Below are 26,041 nucleotides of genomic sequence, written 5' to 3' on the forward strand. Positions count from 1 at the left end.
TGGGTAGCTCTTAATGCTAAGCTAGGCTAACCACATCCTGACTCCAGCCCTATGGTCGATGCAAAGACATCAAATTGGTATTGATCTTCTCACCTCGCTCTCGGAACAAAAGCAAATAAGCAATTTCCCAAAATGTTGAACTATTTCTTTAACTGCACCCTGTCTGCCCGGTGCCTCACTGAGTAAGTTGTAGTCTCTTTATGCTCCTATTTTTTTTTAATGGTGGAGTGCAGAGGATGATGATACTTTTACTTTGATTTGATTACTTTTAATTGTGGGAGATTTCAGTAATTATATTACAGTTACTAATTCCAGTAACACTTTGTTCCTGTTGAATTTTGGGGGTTGGATATAGGGTCGTTATGAGTCTCTGTGTGTTTAATGGAGAGCAAGCCTCCATTCATAGAGGAATACGCCCTCTTATAACTCTAAAATTGTCTAATTGTCTTCTTTGCGAGGTAGCTAACTAAAGAAATACTTGTCTTTGTTCAAAGTTGGAGGTTGTGTGAAGCCATAGATGTAACTCTGAGGATTTTTAAAGTGGTGTAGCTGTTGATGTTCAGTGAATGCTTCCAAAGCGTTGGCTGGCTGCGCTTTGACAAAAACACAATGTCGTGTTTCATGTGTTGCAAAGGGTCGATGACGAAGCTACAAGGTTGAGAAATGCAACAAGCACTTGTCACGTGTTCCTAAATCTACAGTTTACCTCTGACAATGAGCTCTCCAAAGTTGGAGACGGTGGCACCTCTGGGCGACAGGGTGATGCAGCGGTAGAGGTCCTGCTCCCCACGTTGCGCCTCCACCTGGAAAGTCGCCATCAGCCGTTTGTGGCTCAGCCGAGACAGCAAGGGAGTGTCCAGCACCACGCCGTTTCTCCGCTGACAGCCAGACAAAGAGCACACAGAGGGGAATCAGCGCCGAGCAACAACAACCCAACCACACATGTTTACCCGAAGTCAACTCAAGTGATTAGACGTGCTGCGAAGCAGACAGGAAGACAAAGGAGGGTTGGAATTAGCTACGTGGGATGGCAAGATAATAAATACGTGATAAATGTCACCAGTAACAGCAGTGTTTTTGCTCGTGAGGCTGGTGACAGAGGCCTCCCGGGCTGCTGTTTGCAGCACAGGGGCTGGAGCTGACATCTCCTCGTCGCTCGCCATGCTAATGTGTCAGCGCTCCAGGCGCAGAGGCAATTGGCTCAACCAGAGGATAAGGAAATCAGAGGCCAACGCTCGCAATGAGCTGTTCCAGGTGCGAGCTGCAATGCATGCGGCCCTCTCACGGAAGAAACAGATTGTTATGTATACCGTCCCCTGCTCATGCTCTTTACGAGAAAGTGGGTTTGACATCTGCATGTTTAAATTGGTTTCAGGAGGACAAGGGAAAAAATGCAGCGCTGTTAGAAAATCTGAAATTAGATGTACAGCGGCTGGGAACAACTGCCTGTAGCTACAGATTATAACTCATTTTAACTTCTCTTAGGTGTCAATATAATCTGTCTCTTCTTTCACGAAAGCTTCGTGGACTTTTTTCGCTGCCTGTTTTGTTTTCAGCACTCAGTTTGAAGCGACCCTTCGCTGTACAGCATGCACATTTTTGATTTTGAACATGAAGCACCCACATCCAACCGCAGCCTTTTAAGCTCATGCTTCCATTTGCCAAGTCCACTGTCATTCCTGGCTGGCAGCGAGCCCCACATCATATCAGAATTAAGAGTCGGTGCAATAACTAATTAAGGTTTGGACTCAGAACATGTTGATGTTAAAGATGTAAACAGCATCTGAGACAGGCATCTGCAATTTGGGCCACGGGACAGCGTAAGAAATATGATGCTAATTGATTAGGAAGCATTATGTTAACAATTTGTTTGGACTACCTAAATAGAAGAAAGAGCGGAGGAGAGCAGCTACAGTCTGGTCCAGGGAGGACCTCTACAGCACCAGGTAGATCAAAGGGAAAGCGGCAATTAGCAGACTCAGTGTTGATGATCAAACGGGCTCGGAACAACAAATGGAGGAACAGGAGGCAGTAATGGTTTGTGATATATCTCTATTTTCTGCTGTTAACACTTTTTTTTTACTTAATGAGAAAAGCAAGGTGGAGCTGAAGCGAGCGTTAACTCAGACTGAGAAGTTCACTGCAGCATACTGTCAAATTACAAAAGACAAGCCTCGTATTGTTTGTTTGCATCTTCCTCGGTGTGTGCGTGTGTGCGTGCGCGCGCGTGTGTGTGCTCCGTCAACAAAGTCGCAAACCCTGAAACTGATAAAAATGGCTCTTTCACATGCCAATGATCTTCAAAGGCTTCAATTCAGAGAAGAGAGAGGGGGGTGTGAAATAAAATCGGGCGGAAACACAAGGGATGGATCACCAAGTATACTGAGATCTCATTTGCAAAGCGCCTTCTCCCTGCTGCCGTCGTTTCAAAAGCACTTAGATGTGCAGGCTTCAAGGCCAGAGGAAGAGCGGAGGCATTCAGGGATGGATTTTTGAAGACTAATATTAGCTCATATTCAAACTAAGAAAATTGAAACTATTTTCAGTTGGTGCATGAGAGAAATGACTTTAGGGGCTTTAGTAAACTAAATGCCGTCACAATCAAAAAGCTATAAAAGCAGAGGCAAAAACTTAATAATCTTCCAAACCCTCAAATGACTCATTTCCTCACAACAACACAACCATTAAAAGACAAACTCAGAGTCACAAACCTACTGCATTATTTAACATGATGAAATTACAATAGTATTGCTGGTGTTATGCTGATGCTTAAGATAATGGCTCCCATTCCCTTTAATAACTACCGCACAGTTCATCACGAGGTCAGAGGAGGTGACTCCAGCTCAGTTTTGGATATTAACAGAGTTTCAGTGTTGTATTTGCATCAAGTTGGGGGACAGAGTTTAAAGAAGTAAAGCGAATGCAGCAAGAACTGAGATATCCTGACTTGTAGTCCCTTCTGTGGATCTAGCTCCACCACGGTGTATCTTACACCCACAACGCGACTAATGCGTCGTTTCTTTAAACCCCCTTTGAATGCCTACAGCTTTCAAACAAGCTTTCAAGCCCCGAGCTTGCAATGCAGGCTTTTACGACTCCCTCAGAGCTTCCAGTCAACTTTCCCTCCAAATGCAATGCAAATTTTAATGGAAGTTCCAGAAAATGCTAATGAATGCACATTTCCGTCCGTTAGCGTTGTGCGAATATTAGGAGTTGGTGCGCTGAGGTAAACAGCTGATGGCGCTAATTCTCCAGCAGGGTTCCAGTGAATCATCGCAGAGGATGAGGGTGCAGCGAGATGATGTCATTAAGTGGAAAACAATGTAGACAGCATGATTGATTTATTCACCAAGTCTGTCTCTGTTGTACTTTGCAATATTTTGAATAATTATTGTTATTTTTTTCAATTTTGGCGTATACACAAAGGTTTTTTAATGCACAGGTATCCTCAGGTAGCAGGAATACTTTGTTAAGAGACACATTGCTGTTGAGTTTGGGAACTCAAGTTTCTGATTGTACCAGTCATCACACGGTATTTACATTTCTGTTCCTGTTCTGTTCTTCAAAAGCTACTTCCTGTAAGGACATTTGGGAATTTTAGACTTCACCGTGTCATCATCATCATGACGAGGCTGCTTTGGACGTCTACTTTGTCAAGTTTACACCGTCTGTGACACCTGGAGTAGCACTCAAAAGACTGAAATTTCACTGAGCCTCAAACATATGAGTCAATCAATCATGATACTATCACCTGTTACCAATGAACCAGTTTACCTGTGGAATGATCCAAACAGGTGTTTTTGTGAACTTGTTTGAAATGTGGTGCTAAACACGTGTCAAACAGTAAATACATTGTCTTTGTACTGATTTCTGTTAAGTATACGTCAAAAAGGATTAGCAAGTTATCACATTCTGTTTGATTTATGTCTTTCTCTTTATTCTTTGTGTTGTTTCTTCTTCCTCCGATCTCTAGTCCCAGATGCTGAGATGCTCGCCTGGTCAAGCAAAGATAATATAAAAAACAACTCGTTCTCACCTCCAGGAGGAAGGGCTCAATCTCAGAAACTTTGCCCGTGGCGACACACTGGAACGAGGCATTCTGCCCGGCGTTCACCTCTACGTCACCCAGCCGAGAGAAATGAGGCACCTTGTCTGTGGAAGGAGGGCGCACAAGACACACACACACACACACACACACACACACACACACAGAGTGATGAAAGTGGCACATCTGGAGCCGGGCATCACTGTCTAACTATATTAAACACTCACATGTGAACTGTAATTTATTCAGAGCCTGCAGAGTAACTACACTCCCAGGCCTAGATACAACCTCACAAACATGAATGCATACATATATGCATGCATATATGCATACACACAGCACAGTCACATATGAAAAACATGTGAGCATACAATATATATATACATATACCCTGCACAAATATTCTTTAGCGATTTTAAAATGTCAACTAAAACTGCCTTGGAAGCAAGCTGAATCATCTAATCCCCTTTACCATAAGTCTACACATATAAAAAACAAAAACACCGATCATAATATGAGATCATGCAGAAATACACACACCCGCCATTCAGCTTGATAGGGACACAGTCGCTATTTTTTAGTTTTTTTTGCAGCATCATCAAACACTGTACTCTCCCAGCATCAGGAATCTCCTGAATCCGGAGTCTGGATTACTTTTAAAGCCCTATCAAGAGTCCTTATTCTCTTCACGCTAACTATCATAAATGTCAACAAAATATGAAATAGCTAATACTGAGATGCAAACAGGGCTGATTTTACCAAATGACTGTACTGAGCCCTGCTTTTTCTTGCATAGGTACAGATCTGCATACGGAATCTGTGTGCTGAAATGCATGCGTACTGTGTTTATTAAACGACATACTCGGCACTTAGTCACACCACTCCCTGCCAATACACACAAACAGAGTTGCGTTTGTTGACTATAACGTGTGCAACACCATATGGTAGGCAATGGTAATACATAAACATTCGCCTTTTAATATAACGTTTTTTAAGGAATCCTGGGGAGTCTTCTTGTAAACAAACACATTTAAATTTGCATTTTAACACATTGTTTTTCCCTGAGGTCTGACAAACAGGTTGAATACATTTTCCCTTCCCATAAAACATTTACAAAAATGATGTTTTGAATCTTGTGAAGGCAGCAGTCTTCTTTACCCCTGTCTTCTGTTGGCACAGTGCTACATTTCTAACCAGAAGAAAAAGTGCGAGCACAAACACTCGTCTGGGCACGTCGAGCATGAGACGCAAACAAAGCTGGGACACACTCATCAGAACACTGCTCCATACTGCCTCTAGTGGTCGAGTAGTGTTAATCACATGTGCTGTCCAAATACTTTTTAAAATCATGTCATTTTCCAAATCATATATCAGGCAAATACAATTTATACTACAAAAACTGCAAACAATCCCTTTTTCTCAGCACAGTGAGTCATATTTTTGGAGGTCAGACGAATTGCTGAGCCTGCGTTAGCGCTACACAATAATCAAACCTTCGGTTAACTTTATTGACATAACAGCCATATACGAACAGAACTGCAGAATTACTAGTTAGCTTCTTAACAAAAGGCCCCAACTGGGATAAAGGTTCAATAGTTTGACGGTTTAAATCAACTCCTAGCAGATACTTTTCAGTTGTTAGCTAATATCATTTCATGCTAATGCTAGCTAGCAGGCACAGCAGCTGATGTTTTGCTATAAAGGAGCAATAAATTAACATTTTGCTATAAAGTCTGATTCCCACATGCTGTTAAAAAGAGTTTATTTGTACCAGATCAGCACCATCTTTTCTCAAATGGCTGAAATACGTCACCAAACACAGCTAAAAACCAAGAAAGTTAGCTTCATATTGAATATCAAACAGTGGATAGATAGCTTACTTAGCGCTACATTTCCACCTTCAGCGCATTAAGGAGTAAGAAATGAATAGGCCTGGACTGTAAGAATATTGTATATTTGTGACATCTGTTATAGTCATGGCTATCATTTTAAAGCACAGGCAGCATTTAACTCGACTTGTATCACACAGGCCCACCTGGCAGCTTTCATGAAATGCTGCTTCTCTGCAGATCTCAGAAGACATTGCCATGAAGCGTAAAAAAAGTGCAACACTTCTTCTTCAAAAAAGCCTCTCAACTCAACCTCAGAAGATTGTCTAATGTGACAGTGGAAAGCTCTGTTTATCTCTCTACTCTAGTGAATGAAAATTTATTCATTTGTCCAAAGATCCATTCATTTCTTCTCTGTTTCCAGTGAAATCACTGACCCTGAATCTGCCGAACAGCTTTTTAACACTCTAAAAGAATCTAAAAACCATACGAATGACTATTACGAGTTAGCCATCAACAGTCTGGCTTCACATGGTGAGTTAAACGCTGCTGTGTCACACTGGAAAGATTTCTCCGGAAATGCAGCAAAATGGTAACAATATAATGAGAAAATAATGACCTCCATCATGTAGGAGATGGACCACAATAGCTGGAAGTCCTGCAGTGGTGTAAACAGGGTATGTTCTGGGAAAATTGTTTCCACTGGACACCAATACGATGGACAAAATTAAATTCTGACGCAGGGGCCGGCACTATTCACACAATACACACTTTCATGCTCGGTTTCCACAGCAACCAACAGCAACATCTGGCTGAGGGTGGCATCATAGAAATTGCATTTTCACATTTTACCTATTGCTCATTTTTCTCTTTCCTTTCTGCTGTCCTTTTCATGCTCTATCCCTCCAATAAGCAGAGTGAGAGGGCTGCGCGGTAACAAATCTCCTCAGGCGCATATCACCAACAACACCTGACTCATTTCACACGTTTAAACCTTGTGTGTATTGCAAACTCAAGAACAGAAGTAAGGTTTGCTGCAGTGAAGAGGGGAAACTAGCAGGGCGTGGACCCTACAGACATTTGTTATGGTGCCAGTCAGGGCATTTTGTCAGGAGGAAATGAGCATGAACTTTTAAGTCAACTTTTAAAGACAAGCTTTCACAACCCCAATTATAGGGGAAGTCATTGAGGATGAGGCAGTTGCATTAAGAGTGAGTGGGAAAATGTAATTTAAACTCTAAAAGCTCAGTAGTGTGGTTCTATGACCTGTTTAGCCTTAATTAATACCACTAAACATAAATAGATGCAAGGTAATTTGAGTCTTAAATGCATTCCGACTGTCTGAGATGTTGGTTCTCTAAATTAGCAATGCTGCCTCTAATTCTTGATGCAGGAGGGATTGATCCTGACTGAAACACGTGTTCCGAATGAAGACATGGACTCCGGAGGAAAACTACACAAATGTCAAATGAGTGGGAATGCAAACTGAATAGCAGTTGCCTTTGACTTGCATCTTTTCCTGAGGGAGTATTCCATTATTCTTGCTGCCTGTGGGGAAATTTATGCCAGCTTACTAGCGTTTGCTTACATCTTCGTGTGACTGGTTGTTTCTAAGGGTGACTGCTCTTGCAGTTACACCAGCAGTCGCAATAATACATCATTGTGCACATGTAGGCATTTTCGGTACTTGGCCTTTGTTTGTGCATGAGTAGTAGTAGTATGACTGTGTATATGCGTGGCTGAGTGCACATGAATGGTGCTTTTATTTATGGTGCACATATATAAAGCAGCCCCTGGCAGGGACACTGTCCCCTAATCTGAGCTAATAGGCACAGTGAGGGTCCAAGTGCCACCATCTGCACCAAGGCCAAACTCAGCCTGAGTCACATACCAAGTGTCCCTGGCAACGCTACCTCGCCCCAAAGCCCCATTCAAAATCACCATGAAAATGCACCCTGCTCCACTGAGGACAGAGCGACAGAGGGCAAGTGGCAAACTTTGAGATGAGCTTGAGTGAGTCAGAAAAAATAAAAATAAATAAAAAGGCTGGTTTTAGAAAGAGCTATTTCCTTTCCCTGGTTTCCCTGTGAGGACTCAATGATTCATAACATGTAATGTGAAATATATGATATATTAAAGCCTAAATCCCCTACATTATCATTCATTAACAATTCACACATTTCTGCATCTAAAAAAATAACAGATGTTCAGCAGAGCAAGATAAAAAGCACAACATATGACTCATCATTACATATTATTTCAAGATGGCACTGCACAAGCCTCTTACAGCAGCTCTCACTCACTGTTGAGTTTTCTCTCTAATTTGCTTAACTTAGGTCAGGTTTTATTCAGTACTTTATATGCGCAGCTATGTTTTTTAACTCGGACTACAGACACAACTGAGTTTGCACTGGTCTTTCTACTGGTATTGGCAATGTTAACAATTGCATCTGGGGATCCAGATCATGCCAGGGATCAGCTGACAGCACTCCTGCTTCCTGGGGAGAGACCCAGTGTTTCCTGTGAGTGCAGGAGGAGGAGATGTTACAAACCAGTTCCTCCCTTCATCAACATGTGGAATGTGGAGTGAGAATACCAGGAGAGTAGCACTATATGCTAACCGTGCTAACTACAGACATAAACGCTGAGTTGGACAGTTTCCAGATGATGCGGGTGGACCGGACACAGGACAGCGGTAAGAGGAAGGGAGGCAGCATTTGCTAATGGTAGATGGTGTAACTCCAGCCACATCACTATTTAAGCTTAATTCTGCATTAAGAATACTGAGCTGTTAGCCGTTAGCATGAGGCCATGCAATGAGGGAATTCTCACATGTTGCACATTAATCACAATACTGGTCTAGATTTACGCCGACGCATGTCATCTACTCAGCTACAAACAGGCTGCAGACACCCGCATGCCATCCTTCCTCTTTCTGCTGACTCTAAGCATGCCTCTCTGCCCACATTCACTCACATGCTACACCAGAGACAATAAAGTGCTGGATTTATTTTATGCCAACACCAAGGAGGCATATAACTCATCACCTCTCCGTCCCCCTGGGAAAATCTGATCACAACCTGGTGCACCTCCTGCCTGAGTACAAACCTCTCGTCCACAGGCAGCCAGCTGTCACTCACACAGTGAAAAGAAGGTCCAACGAGGCTGACGAGGCTTTGAAGGGCTGTTTTGATACAACTGCGTGGGAAGTACTTTGCGATGCTCATGCGGAGGATATTGCCAGTCCCACACAATGCATAACTTCTGTGTGTGGAATGCCATATCCACCAAGGAAAAAGGAGGGTCTTTAGGTCATGACTTTAAGAGGAGCTGAAGAGGGAGGGAGCCGAGGAGGAGAATCAGAGAGGGAAAAAAAACAGCAACAGGAGGAAGATGGAGGATCAGTTGGAGCAGAACAACAGTGGAGTCTGGAGGGGCTTTAAAGACACCTCCAGCCTGTTGGGGATTGAAAGTGGCTGAATGATCTGAACCTTTTCTTCAATATATTTGATCAGTCAGTTGCCCCTCCTCGCGTCCAGTCCTCCCTGCGCCAGCCCCTGAGTACTGCCCCTACGCCTCCATCCCACAACATTCAGCTCACAGCCAATCTGTGCATCCACTGCATTTCCTGTCCAACACCCTCCTCCCTCCCAATGACAATATCATTTTCCTCCTCCATAGATCCCTCTCTCATCTGGGAAAGGTTGGGAGCACTGTGAGAATCATGTTCTTTCATTTCTCCAGTGCCTTCAGCACCATGCAGCCCACAGACCACCACCTCACAGCATGGAGCATGAACTATCCCACCAACAGCCATGAGTCCTGTATCCTCACTGTATCACAGTGTGTGAGGATAGAGGACTGTGAGTCTGACGTGGTTCTCTGCAGCATGGGGCCACAGGGAAGAGTCCTGGCTCCCTTCCTCCTCACCCTTCACACTACGGACTTCATGCACAAATCAGCAAACTGCCACCTGCAGTTTGCCACCCGAAGACTCTGCAATCGTAAGCCTCATCACAGATGGGGACGACATGCAACACCAAAGAGCTGGTGGTGAAAAACTCTCCTCCTACACCAGTGAACGGACATTGAGAGGGTGGAATCCTACCCGTACTACCCACTGGACTGACAACACAAATGAACGATGCGAGAAAGCGGCTTCACCTGCTTCGTGTGAAAGAGAGACACTGCAGGTCCTTCCTTTACTTTACAGTCAATACTTATCCTGGTAGACCACACACATCCAAACTGACACATTCACTCATGTGTAATACCAATATTTCCTCGGTGTTGTGTTAAATTCAACCATCAATTCAACATCATTGTCATTCTTGCTTCTTATCACACGTATCCCCTTTGCTGCTGTAACACCGCCAATTTCCAAACAAGTTTCTGGCAATATAAAGAAACGTAAGTCTGATGTTCAGCCTCCTGGTTTGGTCTCCACCAATTCCTGAGAAAAATATTTGTGTCTCGAGCTGCCAGATGGCAGATCTCTATGTTCACCTGACTTTGGCTTGTCTGCTATTTAGTGGTGGGCAGGCGGCGTACAGTGGGTTCATCAAAGCCTTTTTGCTGAAAAGAGTTTCCTGATGCAGCTTAAAACTGGGTTGAAAGAACTGAGTTTGTGTGTCGGAAAACCAAACAATGAAGTAAAAGAGGCAAAAAAGAAGGTGGTGGTGGTGGGGTGGGCACTGCAGACTCAGCAAATAATTCTTTGTGGGTTTGTCACTATGTGCATCATCTTTCACACAACCCGCTGTCATCTCATTTAATATAAAATATGGATCAGTGCAGCTTCAATGTATAAATTTGAGCCAAAAATACGCCATAAAACACTTAAAACATCGAATTCAGCCTGGGAGAGTTCAGCTTTTCATTTTCTCTCTCATTCTCTGCCTCTGAAACTGAAATTAGACCACCATGATGCAATAAACCCCTCACTGAAAGCATTGCAGCACACAAATATTACATCAACTACAAATAATGGCAACAAAATATGATCATCTATATATGTGTGGAATCCAATTAAAACCTTGCATTATACTCGATTTAGGTTAATGGAATTCCATCAACAACCGGTGCAGAGCTGACCAATTACAGAGTAATTATGTAATCTAACACTCTGTATTATATCACAGTTGGGAAATAATAAGTGGTCAAACAGATAACTGGTGAATGGAAAAAAATGTATTTGATAAAAAGCCAATAATGCACCATTTTCAATTGAATCATATTATTTTCCGTTCTGGCACCATGTCGTCTTTTTTTGAAAGTCAGCATGGGTCACTGCAGCTTTTATAAGACTACTTCCTGGCAACCAATCAGATTAGATTTATCTTTTGTCTATGGCGTCCAATAGAGCTTATCATCACAGAAACAGCACAGCTGTAAAAGAAAAGGGTGTGACGGTCCAACCTCTACATAGAGCCTGTGTATCAAAGGACTTTGGGGGGTATAATGGTTAACATAAAAAACAGAACATAATGTAACATTACCAGCACTCATAAAGCTCCAACCCCCTGATATCCCAGTGATGACAAAAAAAAAAAAAAAAACCTCCCAGAGAGTACAACCACTAGCTGTCCATTTCCTGCCTGTAACATCACATTAGCCTTAAAAGCACCTGGCTGGGAGCGTTGCAATCAGAGGACATAAAGGTCAGCCATTCTGCCAGGACAAAAGAGGAGCCTCCTGCTGCGTTACTGTGGCTGTGACACTCGGACAAGTACCAGGTATGGTGTGCCTCAGTTGCCTTTCTGTCAGCAGGATTGCCTCATGGTCTTCAGTCACCTCCAAGAAACCACTGAGCTTCCGGGAGCTCTACAGTTTCCATCTTTTGTTGTTCAACTGGATATTTTGTCAGCCTCAGTAAAGGTCAGCAGGTGGGCCACGAGAAGTGCATGGCGGGTACTTACAACAGGGGTAATTGAGCAGCACAATGTCGTCCAAGGCAATGTAGCCCTGTCGCTCCTCGGAAATGGTCGCTTCAAAGATGACCTGTGGAGATAATGGATAAATTAAATGACTACAGACCATTACATCTTGAGTGGCAAGTAGATTGACAAAGAAGGAAATTGGGGGGATGGGGTCTAAAGGCCTGTCAAGAACAGAAATGCACATTTAAAAGAAAGCTACGTCGCAAAACTTGATGTCGTATCTTGTTTTTTTCAAACAGAATATTTCAACACAGCTATGATGGAATTTAGTAGCAGAACTTTTTCATTACAATACATTTATGTAGCTGATGCTTTTATCCAAAGCAACTTTCACTAAGTGGAAAGTTGCAACAATCATGCAAGAATCAACTTCATCAAATAAACAATTCGGAACTGCATGAAGTGCTACATGTAGACAAAAACAACAAAGACGAACATGCAGTCTGAACAGGTGAGTTTTCAGTCTGCTACAGAAAATGTGTAGATTTCCTCCTGTCCTGATGTCAGCGGGGAGTTCGCTCCATCACTGTGAAGCCAGGACAGCAAACAGCCATGATTTTGTTGAGCGCTGGCTGGCCCACCCTCGCAGCGAGGGAGTAACAAGCCGATTGGCAGGAGCAGAGCACAGTGGACAGGCCGGGGTTGCATGGTTAGACTGTGTCCTGGATGTAGGATGGGCCTGAGCCATTCGCGGTACAGTAGGTAAGTACAAGTGTCCTGAATTGATCTCTTTTCATCTCTCTAAAATATCAACAGGGAAATATCTGGATTTGGTGTAAGCCCCTCCTAATAAAAAAGCAAAAAGCTTTCTCAAGCAAGTATTTTGTTCTAAAAAGACAGAAACATCATAGAACAGGCACAGAAACTAATTTCTGCACGAACCCTGGTCTGAACAGACATGAGTACAAGGCAGCATATGGCACTTTGTGGTTTCAGTTGGTGTCTTAATGTTCATAAACAGCTGGATTGTGTGATATACGGTATTAGTAGTTACATTTCTTACCTGAATCAAGGTCCAAGGACAGAGGGTGTTGAATACTTTGTCAACTTTGTGATATTGGGCCTTATAAACAAACTTTTGCCTGATAGATAATCATGAGCTTTCTAACATTTTTTTTTAATTTTATATATAAACATACGCAATTCCGACTTAATGTATGAAACTGCTCAGAGAACCATTCCTCAATATACATGTAAGCATCATGCACGCTGTGTATTACTCATCGAGAATTCTACGCACTGTGTTCAGTGAGGACTGTACAGCGTGCCAGATGACTAATTCAATCTCAAACAACTCAGGTCATGTGTTAATTCAGCAGGTGTCGAACACTTCTCTGCACAATGCATGATGTAAATGAGCTCTTATTGATTGCGCACTTCTTGCTATGATGCCTTCAGGAATGTTTTGAGTGCTAAAGTAATAACTCTTGGTCGGCTTTTGAACAAGACCAGAAAATGGCTAAGAATGTAAAGTGGATTATATCATGGGTGAACAATTTCAGACATAGCCAAGGCATTTTCTATTGTATTAGGTTGAGTGCTTTGTTCATAACTTCCATTACTATCAATTTGCTTCTCTCGCTTTGAGGCTGTCTGGTAGTGGACAGAGGTGATCAAATTACTCATAGAGCAGGTGTGTGATGAGCTGATGTGCAGCATCTTTGGTGCACTACTTTGTTAACCTGCCGGGTTAGACTGGGTTTGTGAGCCTGCACCAGATGCTCTGCTTGTGCTTTTGTTGAAACTAACTAACGACCCCCAGCTTGGACAGTGGATATTTTGTCATATGTGCCTCCAGATTGTTTGCGCTGGATCAAGCCCAGCAAAACCTGAACAAGAACGCCTTTGATGCACGCTGTATGGGTTGTGTGGACAGTTATTACTGTAAAATGCAGTCAACAAAGTTTTGAAAGCATTCAGACCACAAGACAGCAAACGTCTCAGGTGAAATCACGTCACTAAGGCAGCTCTTACTAACCTCCCCTTTACACATACAGGCTTGATGACTGGAGAAGCAACAGGACGCCGGCCATTATGAACTGAAACACACTGCACAAGCTGTCAGTGGCCGCTGACACCAAAGACTCAGACATGCAGCAGTGCAGTGTGAGGAAAGCTTTACCTCTGTGCAGCAGTAGACTGGCCATACAGTACACAGTGCATGAATAAATGCCTCTCTTCTCTCTCTCCTGTCCCTTTTATCAATCCACGCAGCAGCTGCAGGTGTCCTTAAACACAGCCTAAATATTCCCTCACTTATGGAAATGAGCCGGGCGCACGCAGAGCCTAATAGTAAATTGGGAGGCCTCCCAGAGTGCAACAAAGTCATTGTGGGTTTCTGAGTAGTAATTACAGTCAGCAGAGGCCAAATCATTCCCTCCGTAAGCAACTCTTCACTTTTTACTGCGCCACAACAAACTCTGAACTCGGGGGTTGAGTGCGTTAACAGCCGGTAAGATGAATGCCGTAACTGTATACTACATCAGATGTGTGTGCGGCAGCCAAAGTGTTTCACCCGCTCATACCACCTCTCGTTATCTATGCCAAAGCCTGGTGGAAGTCAGACTGTGACCAAGCATTCAGACGGCCAATAGATTGCAATGTTGACAATACATCAGGCTTTAAGTGCCTCGGGCCAATCAATACCACAAAAGGCCTTGGCAGATGGACACAGACTAAGGCTTTCTTTCCACTAATTTATTTTTATTTTCCATTCCTATGTCGGGCCATTAGAGACGTCTGACCGATTAACTCTTCAATTCATCACGCGTCAGTGCACCCACCGCCATCGATTCACTCAGCTCCGCGCTTTGAGCCGTCATTAAGCTCCTCTGCATCTGCCCTCACTTATAGAAAAGTGTGTTTGAGTATGATTGGACCAGACACTGAAGAATAACCTTGGCGTCCAATAGCTGCGCACATGCAAACACGAGCTATTATACAAACGGATACAGTAGAATCCCCTCTGTGTACGCAAAGCAGGGCACTGAAAATGAGACAATTTGCTCAACGTATGAAGAGTGAGGTGAAGCCAGAGTGGGAGACAAGACGGTGGCCCTGAGAGCTCAATGCGCTGCAGCTAAGATACAGAAGCAGTAATATCCGAATCATCCAATCAGAATGTAAAAACTGCAGGCTTCACTGCATACTTGGTTGGTATGTATCAGTATTTGTGTTTTGCGTTATCTGTAATTTCATGTTTCATTTCCGAATGTTGCGCGTGTTATTGAAATGATGGAGATGTTGTCTTCATTCTGGAGTTCTCTTATGCTGGGCTGTGTCGAGCTGTCAGGGGCCACCATAGGAAACAGGTGTAATAAGATGAACTGCATGGACAGAAAAAAAAAAAAACACCTTGCATAGGAGGAGATAGAAAGTGGAGGGTGGAAGCTTAAGTCACACTGATATTGTTTGATAGCATCTTTAATATTTGATAGCAAAGTTTCACCCTTTTCCAATACATACACACGCAGGCACGGAGGAAAATCTATTCCTGCAAACAATATAAGAGATGGATTCGTCCAATTGAGAATATCCAGTTCAAGGTGATGTCATCTCCAGCCTCCTCTCCGCCTCTCTCAGGCTTTTTTTGCGACAAAAAACGGGCAACAAAAGGAGGCCTGTAACACTGCAAAGGCACAATCTGTGAAGCGTGAATCGAGGTTTGGTTTACTGCAAGCAGCAGGGTGCCGTCTCCTGAGACGGAGCGCCGTGTGATCGTCAGCAGCCAAAGGAAATGACACGAGAAACAAATCCAAGTCGGGAAGCATGTCCTGGCACAAGAACAGCCAGTGTCGACAGTTAAGGAGACGGAGGCAGCTGGACAGTCACATTTGATGTAAAAAAGCATGCAAGCAGGCATTTTAATATGCGCCTCCTGCTGCATGGTGTTTGGCTCATAAAATTCAATGCTGGAGAACTGATAGTGTAGAGAAACAAAATCCATACTGCATCCGCGGAGGCCTCACACAGAATACATAAAACCAGTGGTGGCCGTAAAAGGGATTGCATTAAAAACAAGATTTGCACTGTAATTAATATTTTAAGCTTTTAGTTTTCATTACAGCGTTTCATTGCAGAAATTACTTATGCGTGCGCACTAATGATAAAGCGCTCAACTGATCTGCGGACGGCATCAATCTTCATGAGGGCTTTGATCCATTTAATGACTTACATGCAATCGTTTGAGGAATGTGGTGAACAAAAATTGCAACAATGTTCTGTTAATTGATTTCTCCTGCTAGAATGAGGCCAACAGTATTGATCCACATTGGCGACGAGGCAGTAAAACAGCGGAATATACGACGTGCAATTGCACCTGCCACCTTTCCGCCGCAGGCTGTAAAAATAAAAGGAGGTGTACACTGCAGTGTGGAGGAGATGGCGTATGTTGAATGTTTTCTTTTTGCGAGTATGCGTGCGTGTTGGTGGGTGGGTGTGATCACTGGCGCACCTTGATGTTGTACTCAGCATACACAGCAGTGCCTCTGCAGGCGGCAGCAGGGATGCACTCACGCATGATTTCTTTTTTTCCCACTCTCCTCCATTCTGTGGATGCCTCGCAGCCTCAGGCAGTCTTTCTGACCAAAGTGGGGTTATTTAGCAGGCTATGTACTGAAGGAACCAGTCTCATTGAACACCTTTTTTTTTGTTTTTGTAAAAAACTATAAAGGCTCAACTTCAGTGGATGTCCTAACTGGTTTAGAGTGTCACACTGGATTAAAATGAAGGGCTCCCAAGAAGGCAGAGGAATAAAAAGTGGTGACTCTGCTTGCTCTTCTTTTCTTTTTCCATTGTAAATATTGTTTCGTATTAGAGGTTTCACAGAATTAGTCAACTAGTCGGCTATCAAAACCACTAGTTCATGCTGTGCATTGTCAAAAGCAAATAGTTCATTTGTGGCTTTAGCACGCGCAGCAATGAGGCAGCAGCAATGCATCTACAGAAGATATGCAGCCGGGGGCGCTGCAGGTCATCGTTGCTAAGTCATAGTTGTCCTGCGTGATTTTAACACTGTGCAGTGTGGGCCACTAAAGCAGCGGACATGCAGGAAGAGGCAGAAAGAAACATGGCTGTACCCCCTAAAGCTCAACTACAGCGTGGAAACACGTCACTTCACCTCACTGCCGGAGCAGATAGATATTAAAAGGTGATGTGAAAACACTGCAGGCCACTGATTGGTGGGAGACTGGTCACTAGAATCATCCCGGGGCGTCTTGCACAACCCCAGCCTCTTTAAATCGCCATCAACAGAGACGCTCTGTCATAAGAGCAGCGTAGCTCCTCTGTGTGTGTGGCGGTTGAGGGGAATGACGAAGAACGCAAGCGAAGCAGAGGCAAATGTCAGCAGTGAAGCTGTCAGTTCAGCAGTAATAGAAATAAGAAACAAGCAACAGGAATAATTCTTATGAGCCAAACATTGATCCAAATGTGTTACTATACTTCTGCTCTCACTACAGCTGTGTGGTAAGAAAGGCTTCAAGAAAACAACAAAGTGTCTGAACACAAAGCCAGAGACGGTGAGAAACGTTGCTCGCCCGACTTTCTGCTGACAGAACTCAGTGTTTGCTACCTGGACGGTTGTGAACGTGTGAAGCTTGAATCTAAAGGCATCGTCTGCTGAAAAGCTGCTGCAGCGTCTTTATATTTTCAGTGAAGTGGCACCAGCGGGCTTGGCCCTGTTTCTTTTTTGGACAAAGGAGTGCAGTGCGCAAGTCAGGTAAGCAACAAAATCACATTAGGAAGATGTACAAACTTGGAAGATTGGCATCAAGGTTCTTTTTTTTTTTCTTGGGCTTATCTGACTCATATGAAGAAAAAAGGGTGAAATGTTCTGCGTAATGATCAAATAAAGGCTCATACACATTACAGAGAAGAAGTCACTTTCATCAGTTGATAAATCTGGTGTATGGGATGAATAAAGGTTCCAGTTCTGCATAATGAGTAATTACATTAGGGGATATTTTCCTTAGAATATTAACTGTACCATACTTCAAAAAAAAAGCCAAAAATGACTGTTGTCTTGTTTCTTCATGCATTTTTGAGTGCTTCACAATAATTTCGACAGTTTGATACTTCCAATGTGAAGCAGCAGCAGTTGGATGTTGGATGTTGGATGACAGCAGTAACTTAATACGGCTCTGACAGACTGCTACAGCAGCTAAAACCTACTAAGTAAGAGGTCTTTACTGAATGTATTTACAGTGAGCGGCTATTGGTGAAAATACAAGCAACAAAAACGGGGGATTATTTCATGACAATCTTAAGAATCACAACTTTAAAGACGGCAAAGTTTCCAGGAAAGACACAGAGGACCTGACCTCTGCAGCTACGAGCCTGACTCACAGCACTTTGCCTTATGAAGATTAGAGGTGTTAGTTCACCCAACCTTGTCACACTGCTTCACTGCATGGATGAAATAAGGTGATGGGTGAGAAGGAAAAAGGCAAAAAATAATAATACGTAAGCAAAAGAGATAGGAAAGATGAGGGAGAAGGGGATGAAACAGTGAGATGCTCTGGGAGTTAAGATGGAGAGATAAGGGGAGAAAGCAGTCAAAGAGTGAAGAAGAAGCCAAGAAGGGTAAAAAAAAATACAATCTAAAGGAGAAGCCAGCATTTCCACCAGGGTGCCGCTTCAACACCTAGTCTACTTCCTAAAACCAAGCTGACAGGGAGAGTGTGAACCAGTCTGATCAATTCTGTCTTCTGTCCTTCAAAGCTATGACAGGCTAAGGTCCAATCTCCGATAGGAGAGTCTGTTCACCAAATCAGTGTCGCTCGACACGGGTTACAGGAAGGGTCGTGAACTCAGTCAGACCCACGCTGATCGCATCGGACGCGCAGCCTGCGCAAGTTCATCCAGCTTAATGTGCGTCAGCGCCAAGCTCGAGCTTCCGCGCCGTAAAGAGAGGCGGCACGCCCGTTCTTATCTGAGACATCACTATATCACTAGAAACTACGGACAGCTGAAACCCAGATATACTGGCACTGAACTTCCAAATCTCAAATCGGTGAAAGCATAAATGGAAAAGGCCAACAACACCTCTGATCACAGGCCAACATATCTCTGCAGCAGTCTGCCTTTCCTGCGGGGGTGTTGATGCTCGCTGATTACTGGAGATATATATATATATATATATATATATATATATATATATATATATATATACTGTGTATATATATATATATATATATATGTTTTTTTTTTTTCTCAGCCACCAGCAGCAGCCGCCTACACACACACACACACACACACACGTACTACTGTCACTTGACATAATGCATTCCCTTTACCCTAACCTTCACTGTCACTACTAAATAAAGCTAGTCCTAACCTAACCCTTAAAACTTAGTCTTAACCTTCAAACAGCCCTTTGAAGTTGTGAGGACCGGCCAAAATGTCCTCACTTTCCAAAACTGTCCTCACTCCGTCGCAAGTTTAAGTCCACACACACACATACACACACACACACACACACTCTCTCCCCTTCAAGCCCTCTGAAGTGGTAGTCCTCTCCCTGTGTGGAGCGGCTCCTCGGTGGCCTGCAGGGGCTGATCTGTTGGCTGGGAGTGCTGGACAGTGATCTTTATCAATGGGACTGGATGGATGAGTGGAGCCCTGTGGGGGCCTGAGCTGAGCTTTGAGTTGCAGCGGCGGGAGCCGGTGAGGAGAGGGGACGTGTTCCCGGGGCAAAAAAAAAAAGGAGGGGAACGGGGGGAAAAGAGGCGCCGAGCCTCACTCCGGGCTCACTCCTGTGCCTCTCCACGCAGCAGACAGACACTTTGTTCCTCCAGGCCTATATTTAAGCCCCCTCGCTCATCTGCGCAGCTTTACCTGCTTCATTACGTGCTGCCGATCATCCGGGTTTACAGGACAAATAAAGCAATCTGTCCTGTGTCTACACGCCTGGCGGGAGGACTTTAGAGAACAGCGTCTTCTCATCACTCAGGCAGCTTGGACATACATCACCAGAGTAGTAGATTACATTGCTTATGCACGCCTGTCCACATGGTAAACACTGCGGCGCTAAGCAAACTCCCCGCCTGGGCCGCCTTGTCTGATTGTACACCTCGGCTTCGCCCTCTGAGAGCACCCGCCCCCTGCCTCCGCCTCCTCCTCTGCTACGGTGTGTGGCAGACAAACTTCTGACGTCCGTGCAGAAGGGAAAATCATTACTTTAAATCAGTTTGGCTGTTTGTGAGAGTCGCTCAGGACAGGGGAGCTGAGGATGGTAAAGCGGAGGCTGTCCTCATTGATCTGCACAGCCCTCTAATCTCATTAACTGCCTCTTGATTTATTGAGATGGGGCCCAGAGTGCGCCAAGGTTATGGAAGCAAACACCCTGCCTGATCCCCCGCACTGAGGGTCACACGGAATTGAGGTCAATTGACTGTTCGGCGGACCCACGCTCTCACAATCCTTTACACCAGCCACTGCCTTCTCATTAACGCCTGCTTTGGGGTGGGACGCGGTGGTGTAAGAGGCAGCAGGCTTGGTGGGAAGAAAGAGAACATTAGGGTATAAATTATTGGCTGTAATGAGGTGAGGCAGGGCCGCATCCAGTCATCAGAATCTTACAAGCTGCACAACAGCGCTAATAATGCAGCATCGACAATACAGGCATCAGACGGAGCTATTGATTACACTGCAGCACGCAGGTAAATTGACCAATAAATAAAGATACAATGCAAACACACAGCCCCTGTAATTAAACGCACACCGAGATATGGGGGATGAGGATAAAGCTGCTGGAGCTGACAGCAGCCCGGGTTCAGTATTTGGTGACCAATTAGCAGCAGGTGGTTTATAGCCAGGCTGAGGGACACCTGAAATTTTCAAGGGCTGAGCAATCATCATCACAACGCTACAAAAACATGTTTCCAGTGTTGACACATATCAGACATGCACGCCAAATTAGGTCATAAAATAGGACTCGCCAGGGGCTACGTGAGGCAGCGGTGCTTTGAGCTAACACGTTCAAAATGACAATGCTAACACGCTAATGCTAATTAGCATAATATTTCACATATTCACCATCTTAGTTCAGTGCAGCTAGTTTGGCTGCGCTATATGTTAGCATGCTAGCATGTGCACATTAGCACCGAACTAAATGTCCTGAATATTGCAGGTGTCTGGTCCTAAAACAAAGCACTGAGCAAACCGACATGTCCACCAGTTGATGGCGCCAGATAAGAAATTAAAGAGTCAGTGAGCTTCATCGTTTGGGAGCAGTGGATTAACTCTTCATACATGTAAATTTAAAAAAACGTCGTAACTAATTACAATTTGTAATCCTAGAAAACAGTTTCATTAGAATGCTATAGAAACATTGCTCAGGTCGAACAGTGGCCTCCCCCAGTGACTCCCACATCATCATTAACCCCACCCTCTGCCTGCATGCTGCATGTAATCAGTCAGACTGCATCATTATTCATCATATCACAAGAGATCTTTCATGTTCATCATTTATTCACATATTAATTATTTTTGGATGCCGATTAATCATTTATTTTAGAAAATATCACAGATGCAAAAGGTCCATCAGAGCTTCCCAGATGCCACACTGATGTTTTATTTAGTCTGAGTGGCACAGCAAATATATTCATGTCGTAGTGAGAGGAAATGAATCCGAGAAGGGCAAGAAAATCCATTTTAAGTATCCACTTGTGAAGCTGTGACCAGCATGTGTAATAAATTCACAGAATAACTGACGAATGTGACATACCATATCAACATCACAATCAATTTTCTGTCAGTCATCCGATTACTTAGCTATCAGTTAACTAATAATGTCAGCACTCCTGATAGGACAGTATTTGATTTTTGAAAGGCCACTCCAATAATTGAATACTGCAATTTGCAAAGGTGGTTATTCACAACAGAAGGATTTCATTAAGAATTATCAAAATCAAAGCAGCTCTACAGCATCGGTGAGGTTAATGCCTATGTCGTTCAAACTTGGCCCCCCTAGTTTCTAACTAAAGCTTTCTGTTAAAACTTTCAATCCAATACATGGCAACCATGATGACATCACAGTTTCTTCTTTATGGGGTACAATCTGTAGCGTGCCCCCTCAACTAAAAGTGACTCACTGCACTCAGCCCGCACATTTGAAAACAACAAAGTTTCAAGACCAAACTGCGAACGTTCTCCTTCTTCCATTTTTTTTGACAGTGTTTGAGAGATACAGCGTACCATTTTTGGCCCTTAGAGAAAATGTGGAGGGCATGTGTGGGTTTCTGCACTGTTTGTTTGGATCCCGTTTGCAAATCCATAATCAGCTACCAGGTTTCATTTCTGACAAAACGGTACACGAGTTCAACAGCTACAAGCAGGGCAGTTTGCAGTTTATGAGAGAAAATTGCGCTGGCGGAAGTCCAGATCAATGCCGACGCCGCTGTTATTGAAGAACCTGAGAACTTGGTTTCAAAACCCAAATATTTACTGTTACAGAGAAATGTGAAATAAGTTAAAGAAGCAGCAATCAAATCAAAGTGTGAAAAAGAAATCATGAAGTATTTGTTTAGTTTGACTCTAAGAAGTCGGCTAACCTGCTTCATCAGACCTGTGTGGGTGTGGTTTGATTCGATTTGATTGACAAAGGCGTGGCAACACCAGCAAACAGCCTGAGATCTAGATGCAGCTGAATCCATATTAGTTTGTGTTCATGTAGGACCCCGTCCCTCATATTGAGAAGCTGACTGCTTTTAATATTGTCACATATTCTCACACGTTCGGGTAAAGGCCCTCACCTGGTATTCACTGGGCCAGAACGTGCTGACGGCGAGCTCCACTTGGTGCCACTGGTGTCCCTGAGAGCCCGAGATATTCCACACCGCGCTGCCTTTGGGACCCCCGTTGACCCGGATGTAGACCTGCAGGTCCCCGGGGCTGTGGCCGTCGCGGCTGTACAGGAAGTAGCTGAACTGGATGCAGTGGGTGTCGTTCTCGCTGAGCGGGAGGAGGAGCAGCTGAGCCCGCTGGCCTCCAAAATGCTGCGAGGAGTTGACCATCATGAAGGACCCTGGAGGGGAAGACGGAAAACAAGAGGAGTCGTTAAAGGACTACTAGAGGAAGGACTTTTTTCCGAGTATCAGTTGAAATACTGGTGATTTTACAGTTAAATTGTTATTGGCAGCCTCTCAGGGAGAGCTCGGCGAGGTGACTTGTACGGATAAGGAGCAGTTTGAAAGTTTAGTCCTAATAAAACAGATTGACCTTGCCAAGCGTAGACTCTTCTCCACAGCAGCTGCAATACCTACATTTACTTCACAAATAGCAGCTATTTCAGCAGTTTCACCTGGCAGGCAGCGCTGAGCGACCCGAAATATAAAAAATAACAAGATCCGACTCTTTGGGCTTCACCTGCAACACCGCGGTTCAAGATAGATATGTCATGTTAGTTTTCAACTGCTCAAGAACGTTCGCCTCTTTTTTTTTTATTTTTAAACCCTGAAAACGCCTGAGAGCCAGAGTTGACAGGCTCAAGGTTGTTACCCAGAATATCTGTGTGATCCTCTCTGGCTATTTGTCTGTATTTGGTCTGTCTCTGCTTCTCCCTGCTTCCTGCTTTGACAGGGCTTCCATCAGTTTTGCAGCGCTGCCTCAGATCTGGTGCGCTCAAAGCTGCAGCACTGGGTGTCAGATTGGGCTTTCGTTTTGGACCGAGGTTCACAGAGCCACTGCTGGCTCTCTCATCCCGGCAGCGCAGCAGAGATCCCCTGGCCACGCTGGAAGGAGGGGGAAGAAAAGGGGGGGGGGGGGCTTTGCCTTTGACTGTGGCCTTAACCGCAGTAGGAAGCGCAATTTAAAGTGAAAAGAAAAAAAGGTCTGGAAAACAAAACCAACACATTTTATTGAGAGTGAAATGCTTATCATAAATAAAAGCCAGGCCATTCAAACCATTTTGAACACATTTATTGAAAGTCCCTTTAGAGAAAAACGCCAAATGATCTGAATGTGATGTCTTGTCACGTGCACCATGACACACTTTGCATGATCAGGATGCAAAGTGTGAAATCCTCCACCCTTACTGGTTTCCACTTTCTAATTGAATCCATTTAGAAAGAGATCAAGCTAAGGAAATAACTCTTCATAGGAAACAAATGTTGAACAGCGATGAAGATAAACAGGAGGAGACAACAGGACTGGCAGCTAGCTGTCTGTGTTTATTACCTTGGACTGGTTAAAGTGGCCTTGGGGATCACATGCCTTCCTCCCTGACTTCTAATCGTCCAATCATCGCCATCAGATCGACTCTTTGATGCCGCCAGCAGGAGAGAGAACGCACGCTAATTGCACGTGTAACCTTCACATCCGGCGCGGCGGGCGCAGCTGCCCGAGACGGCCGTGGCAGAAGAGCGCAGACAGCGGCATCGTGGGTAGTGTAGTAGCCTAGGTACTGTAGTTGAGCGAGAGCACAATCAGAGCCCTGCCTCCCGCCATTAATCACGCTGACACGGTTATTAGGCCATAATGGCAGCCGAGGGAATGCTTAAACCAGAGAGATGGCTGTAATACTCGCGCACTGACACGCGGGACACACCAGCGCACAGACAGACACAGACACACACACACACACACACACACACACACACACACACACACACACACACACACACACACACACACACACACACACACACACACACACACACAGTTTACAGGCCCGACAGCAGACTCAGATCCAAGTCTTGCTGACCTTCCCAAGAGTGAGAAGTGGCTTCGTCTTTCTGCTCCCCCGTCGTTCCTCCTCCCATCATGCGATTGTCTTTTTGTCCTGGTTTCTTCTTCCTCTACCTCCTTTTTCACCTCCACCTCTTCCACCCCCTGAGCCTCCACCAGCTCCTTTTCATCCAAATGGTCGATGAAACACAAACGAAGTTGAACACACATAAATAGCAAGTTGATTCACTGAAACGCAAAGACTTGGCACCCGTTTTCTGTTTTCAAGTGAAATCAAACAAACAAAAAATGAAACTAGCGTCAGGTGATGTGTGGACTCATGAAAACACTCCAGGAGGTAATTGCCACTGTAATGTTTGATTTTTTTTTTTTCTTCCGCTGAAGGCATTTATTTATTTAGGCAAAGGCAGGTTTGTGTTATCAAGCTGCATTTGCTTTTCAAAAGCAAGTCACCAGGCGTCTGGTTGAATGCGCGGCCTGGAGTGCGCCTTGCTTGCCAGGTCATAATTACAGAGGGACATCTGATTTCTCTCATCAGTCCCTCGGTTTAAGGAAATCAAAAAAGGAAGGAAAAAAAGGTCAAAAGGCCGGGTCACATTCACAGGAAACCTGGATAGAAAGAGGCTTAAAACGCGTGTCGCAGAGCCTCCCTGACCACTCTCTGTTCCCTCCTTCGGCTCCATCTTCCTCGTCCCAAAAGCACGGATCAGACGTCAAACTGCCAGAAATATCCTGCGATAACAAGCAGCTGCTGTCCTTTGAGATCTCGCTGTATTCTTGGACGACGCTGATATTTTTCCGTCCCTCACCTGCTTGCAGGCGAAGCTGGGCAGGCTCTGGCTTAGCCCCCGGTTCCCCGCTCCCCACCACTGCTGCTGCTTTGATGTGCGGGTTCTCAGGGGGGCTCTGTGGCTAAATTGCTTTTTCTTCAGCTATGAGAGCTGGACCCCCTCATTGTTGAAGGGCAAGTCTCCAACTGTCCCTATGACAGGATTGTACTGAGAAGAGCAAGGGGGAGACATGGAAGAAACATAGCCTCAGACAATGCTGTTTCATATTCAAATATCTTCAAGCAACTCATCCTACTTGGTAAAACAAATACAGACGTAGCCTCTACCCTGTCTTTGTTGCTGTAAGCTGCAATTTTCTTTTGATTCAGCTGAATCCACCTAATGGCTGAAAGAGTGAAGAACAACCAAGTATAGCTGCTTTGTCTGTATGGAGATTTAGAGACACCATGAAACGGCCTCTTTAACCAGTAAAAATGTGATGTAAACTTGTTTGAGATGAGTCAAGGCCGCTCAGAAGCCATTACTGTCAATCACCGCACAGTGCCGGCCTCCAATATGGTCCCGACTCGCTGCCACGTTGACATCAGCAACAACATGAGGCTGCAGCCTTTAGATCAGCTAGAGCCAAACACATCCATACTAGGGCTGCAACGAACAATTATTTTCACTATCCCGCATTCTACCTGTTATTTTCTTCATTAATCAATTGGTTTATACACCAGAAAACAGTGAAAAATGCCCATCACAATA

The 26,041-nt window shown here is 44.3% G+C and overlaps 1 protein-coding gene across 1 annotated transcript in view; it reads right to left on the reverse strand.

Moving 5' to 3' along the window:
* ptprua (protein tyrosine phosphatase receptor type Ua) overlaps nt 1-26,041 on the reverse strand; it is a 177,660-nt gene that overhangs the window by 66,386 nt on the left and 85,233 nt on the right. Inside the window, exons 3-6 of the mRNA XM_041954690.1 lie at nt 22,568-22,839; nt 11,793-11,874; nt 4,037-4,152; nt 707-878 (exon numbers count right to left, since the gene is read on the reverse strand). Of these exons, the coding sequence (XP_041810624.1) occupies nt 707-878; nt 4,037-4,152; nt 11,793-11,874; nt 22,568-22,839 (642 nt within the window). The remainder of the gene's footprint in view (nt 1-706; nt 879-4,036; nt 4,153-11,792; nt 11,875-22,567; nt 22,840-26,041) is intronic.

The sequence above is a fragment of the Chelmon rostratus genome, chromosome 16 (assembly GCF_017976325.1).
Source record: "Chelmon rostratus isolate fCheRos1 chromosome 16, fCheRos1.pri, whole genome shotgun sequence".
Classification (NCBI taxonomy): domain Eukaryota; kingdom Metazoa; phylum Chordata; class Actinopteri; order Chaetodontiformes; family Chaetodontidae; genus Chelmon; species Chelmon rostratus.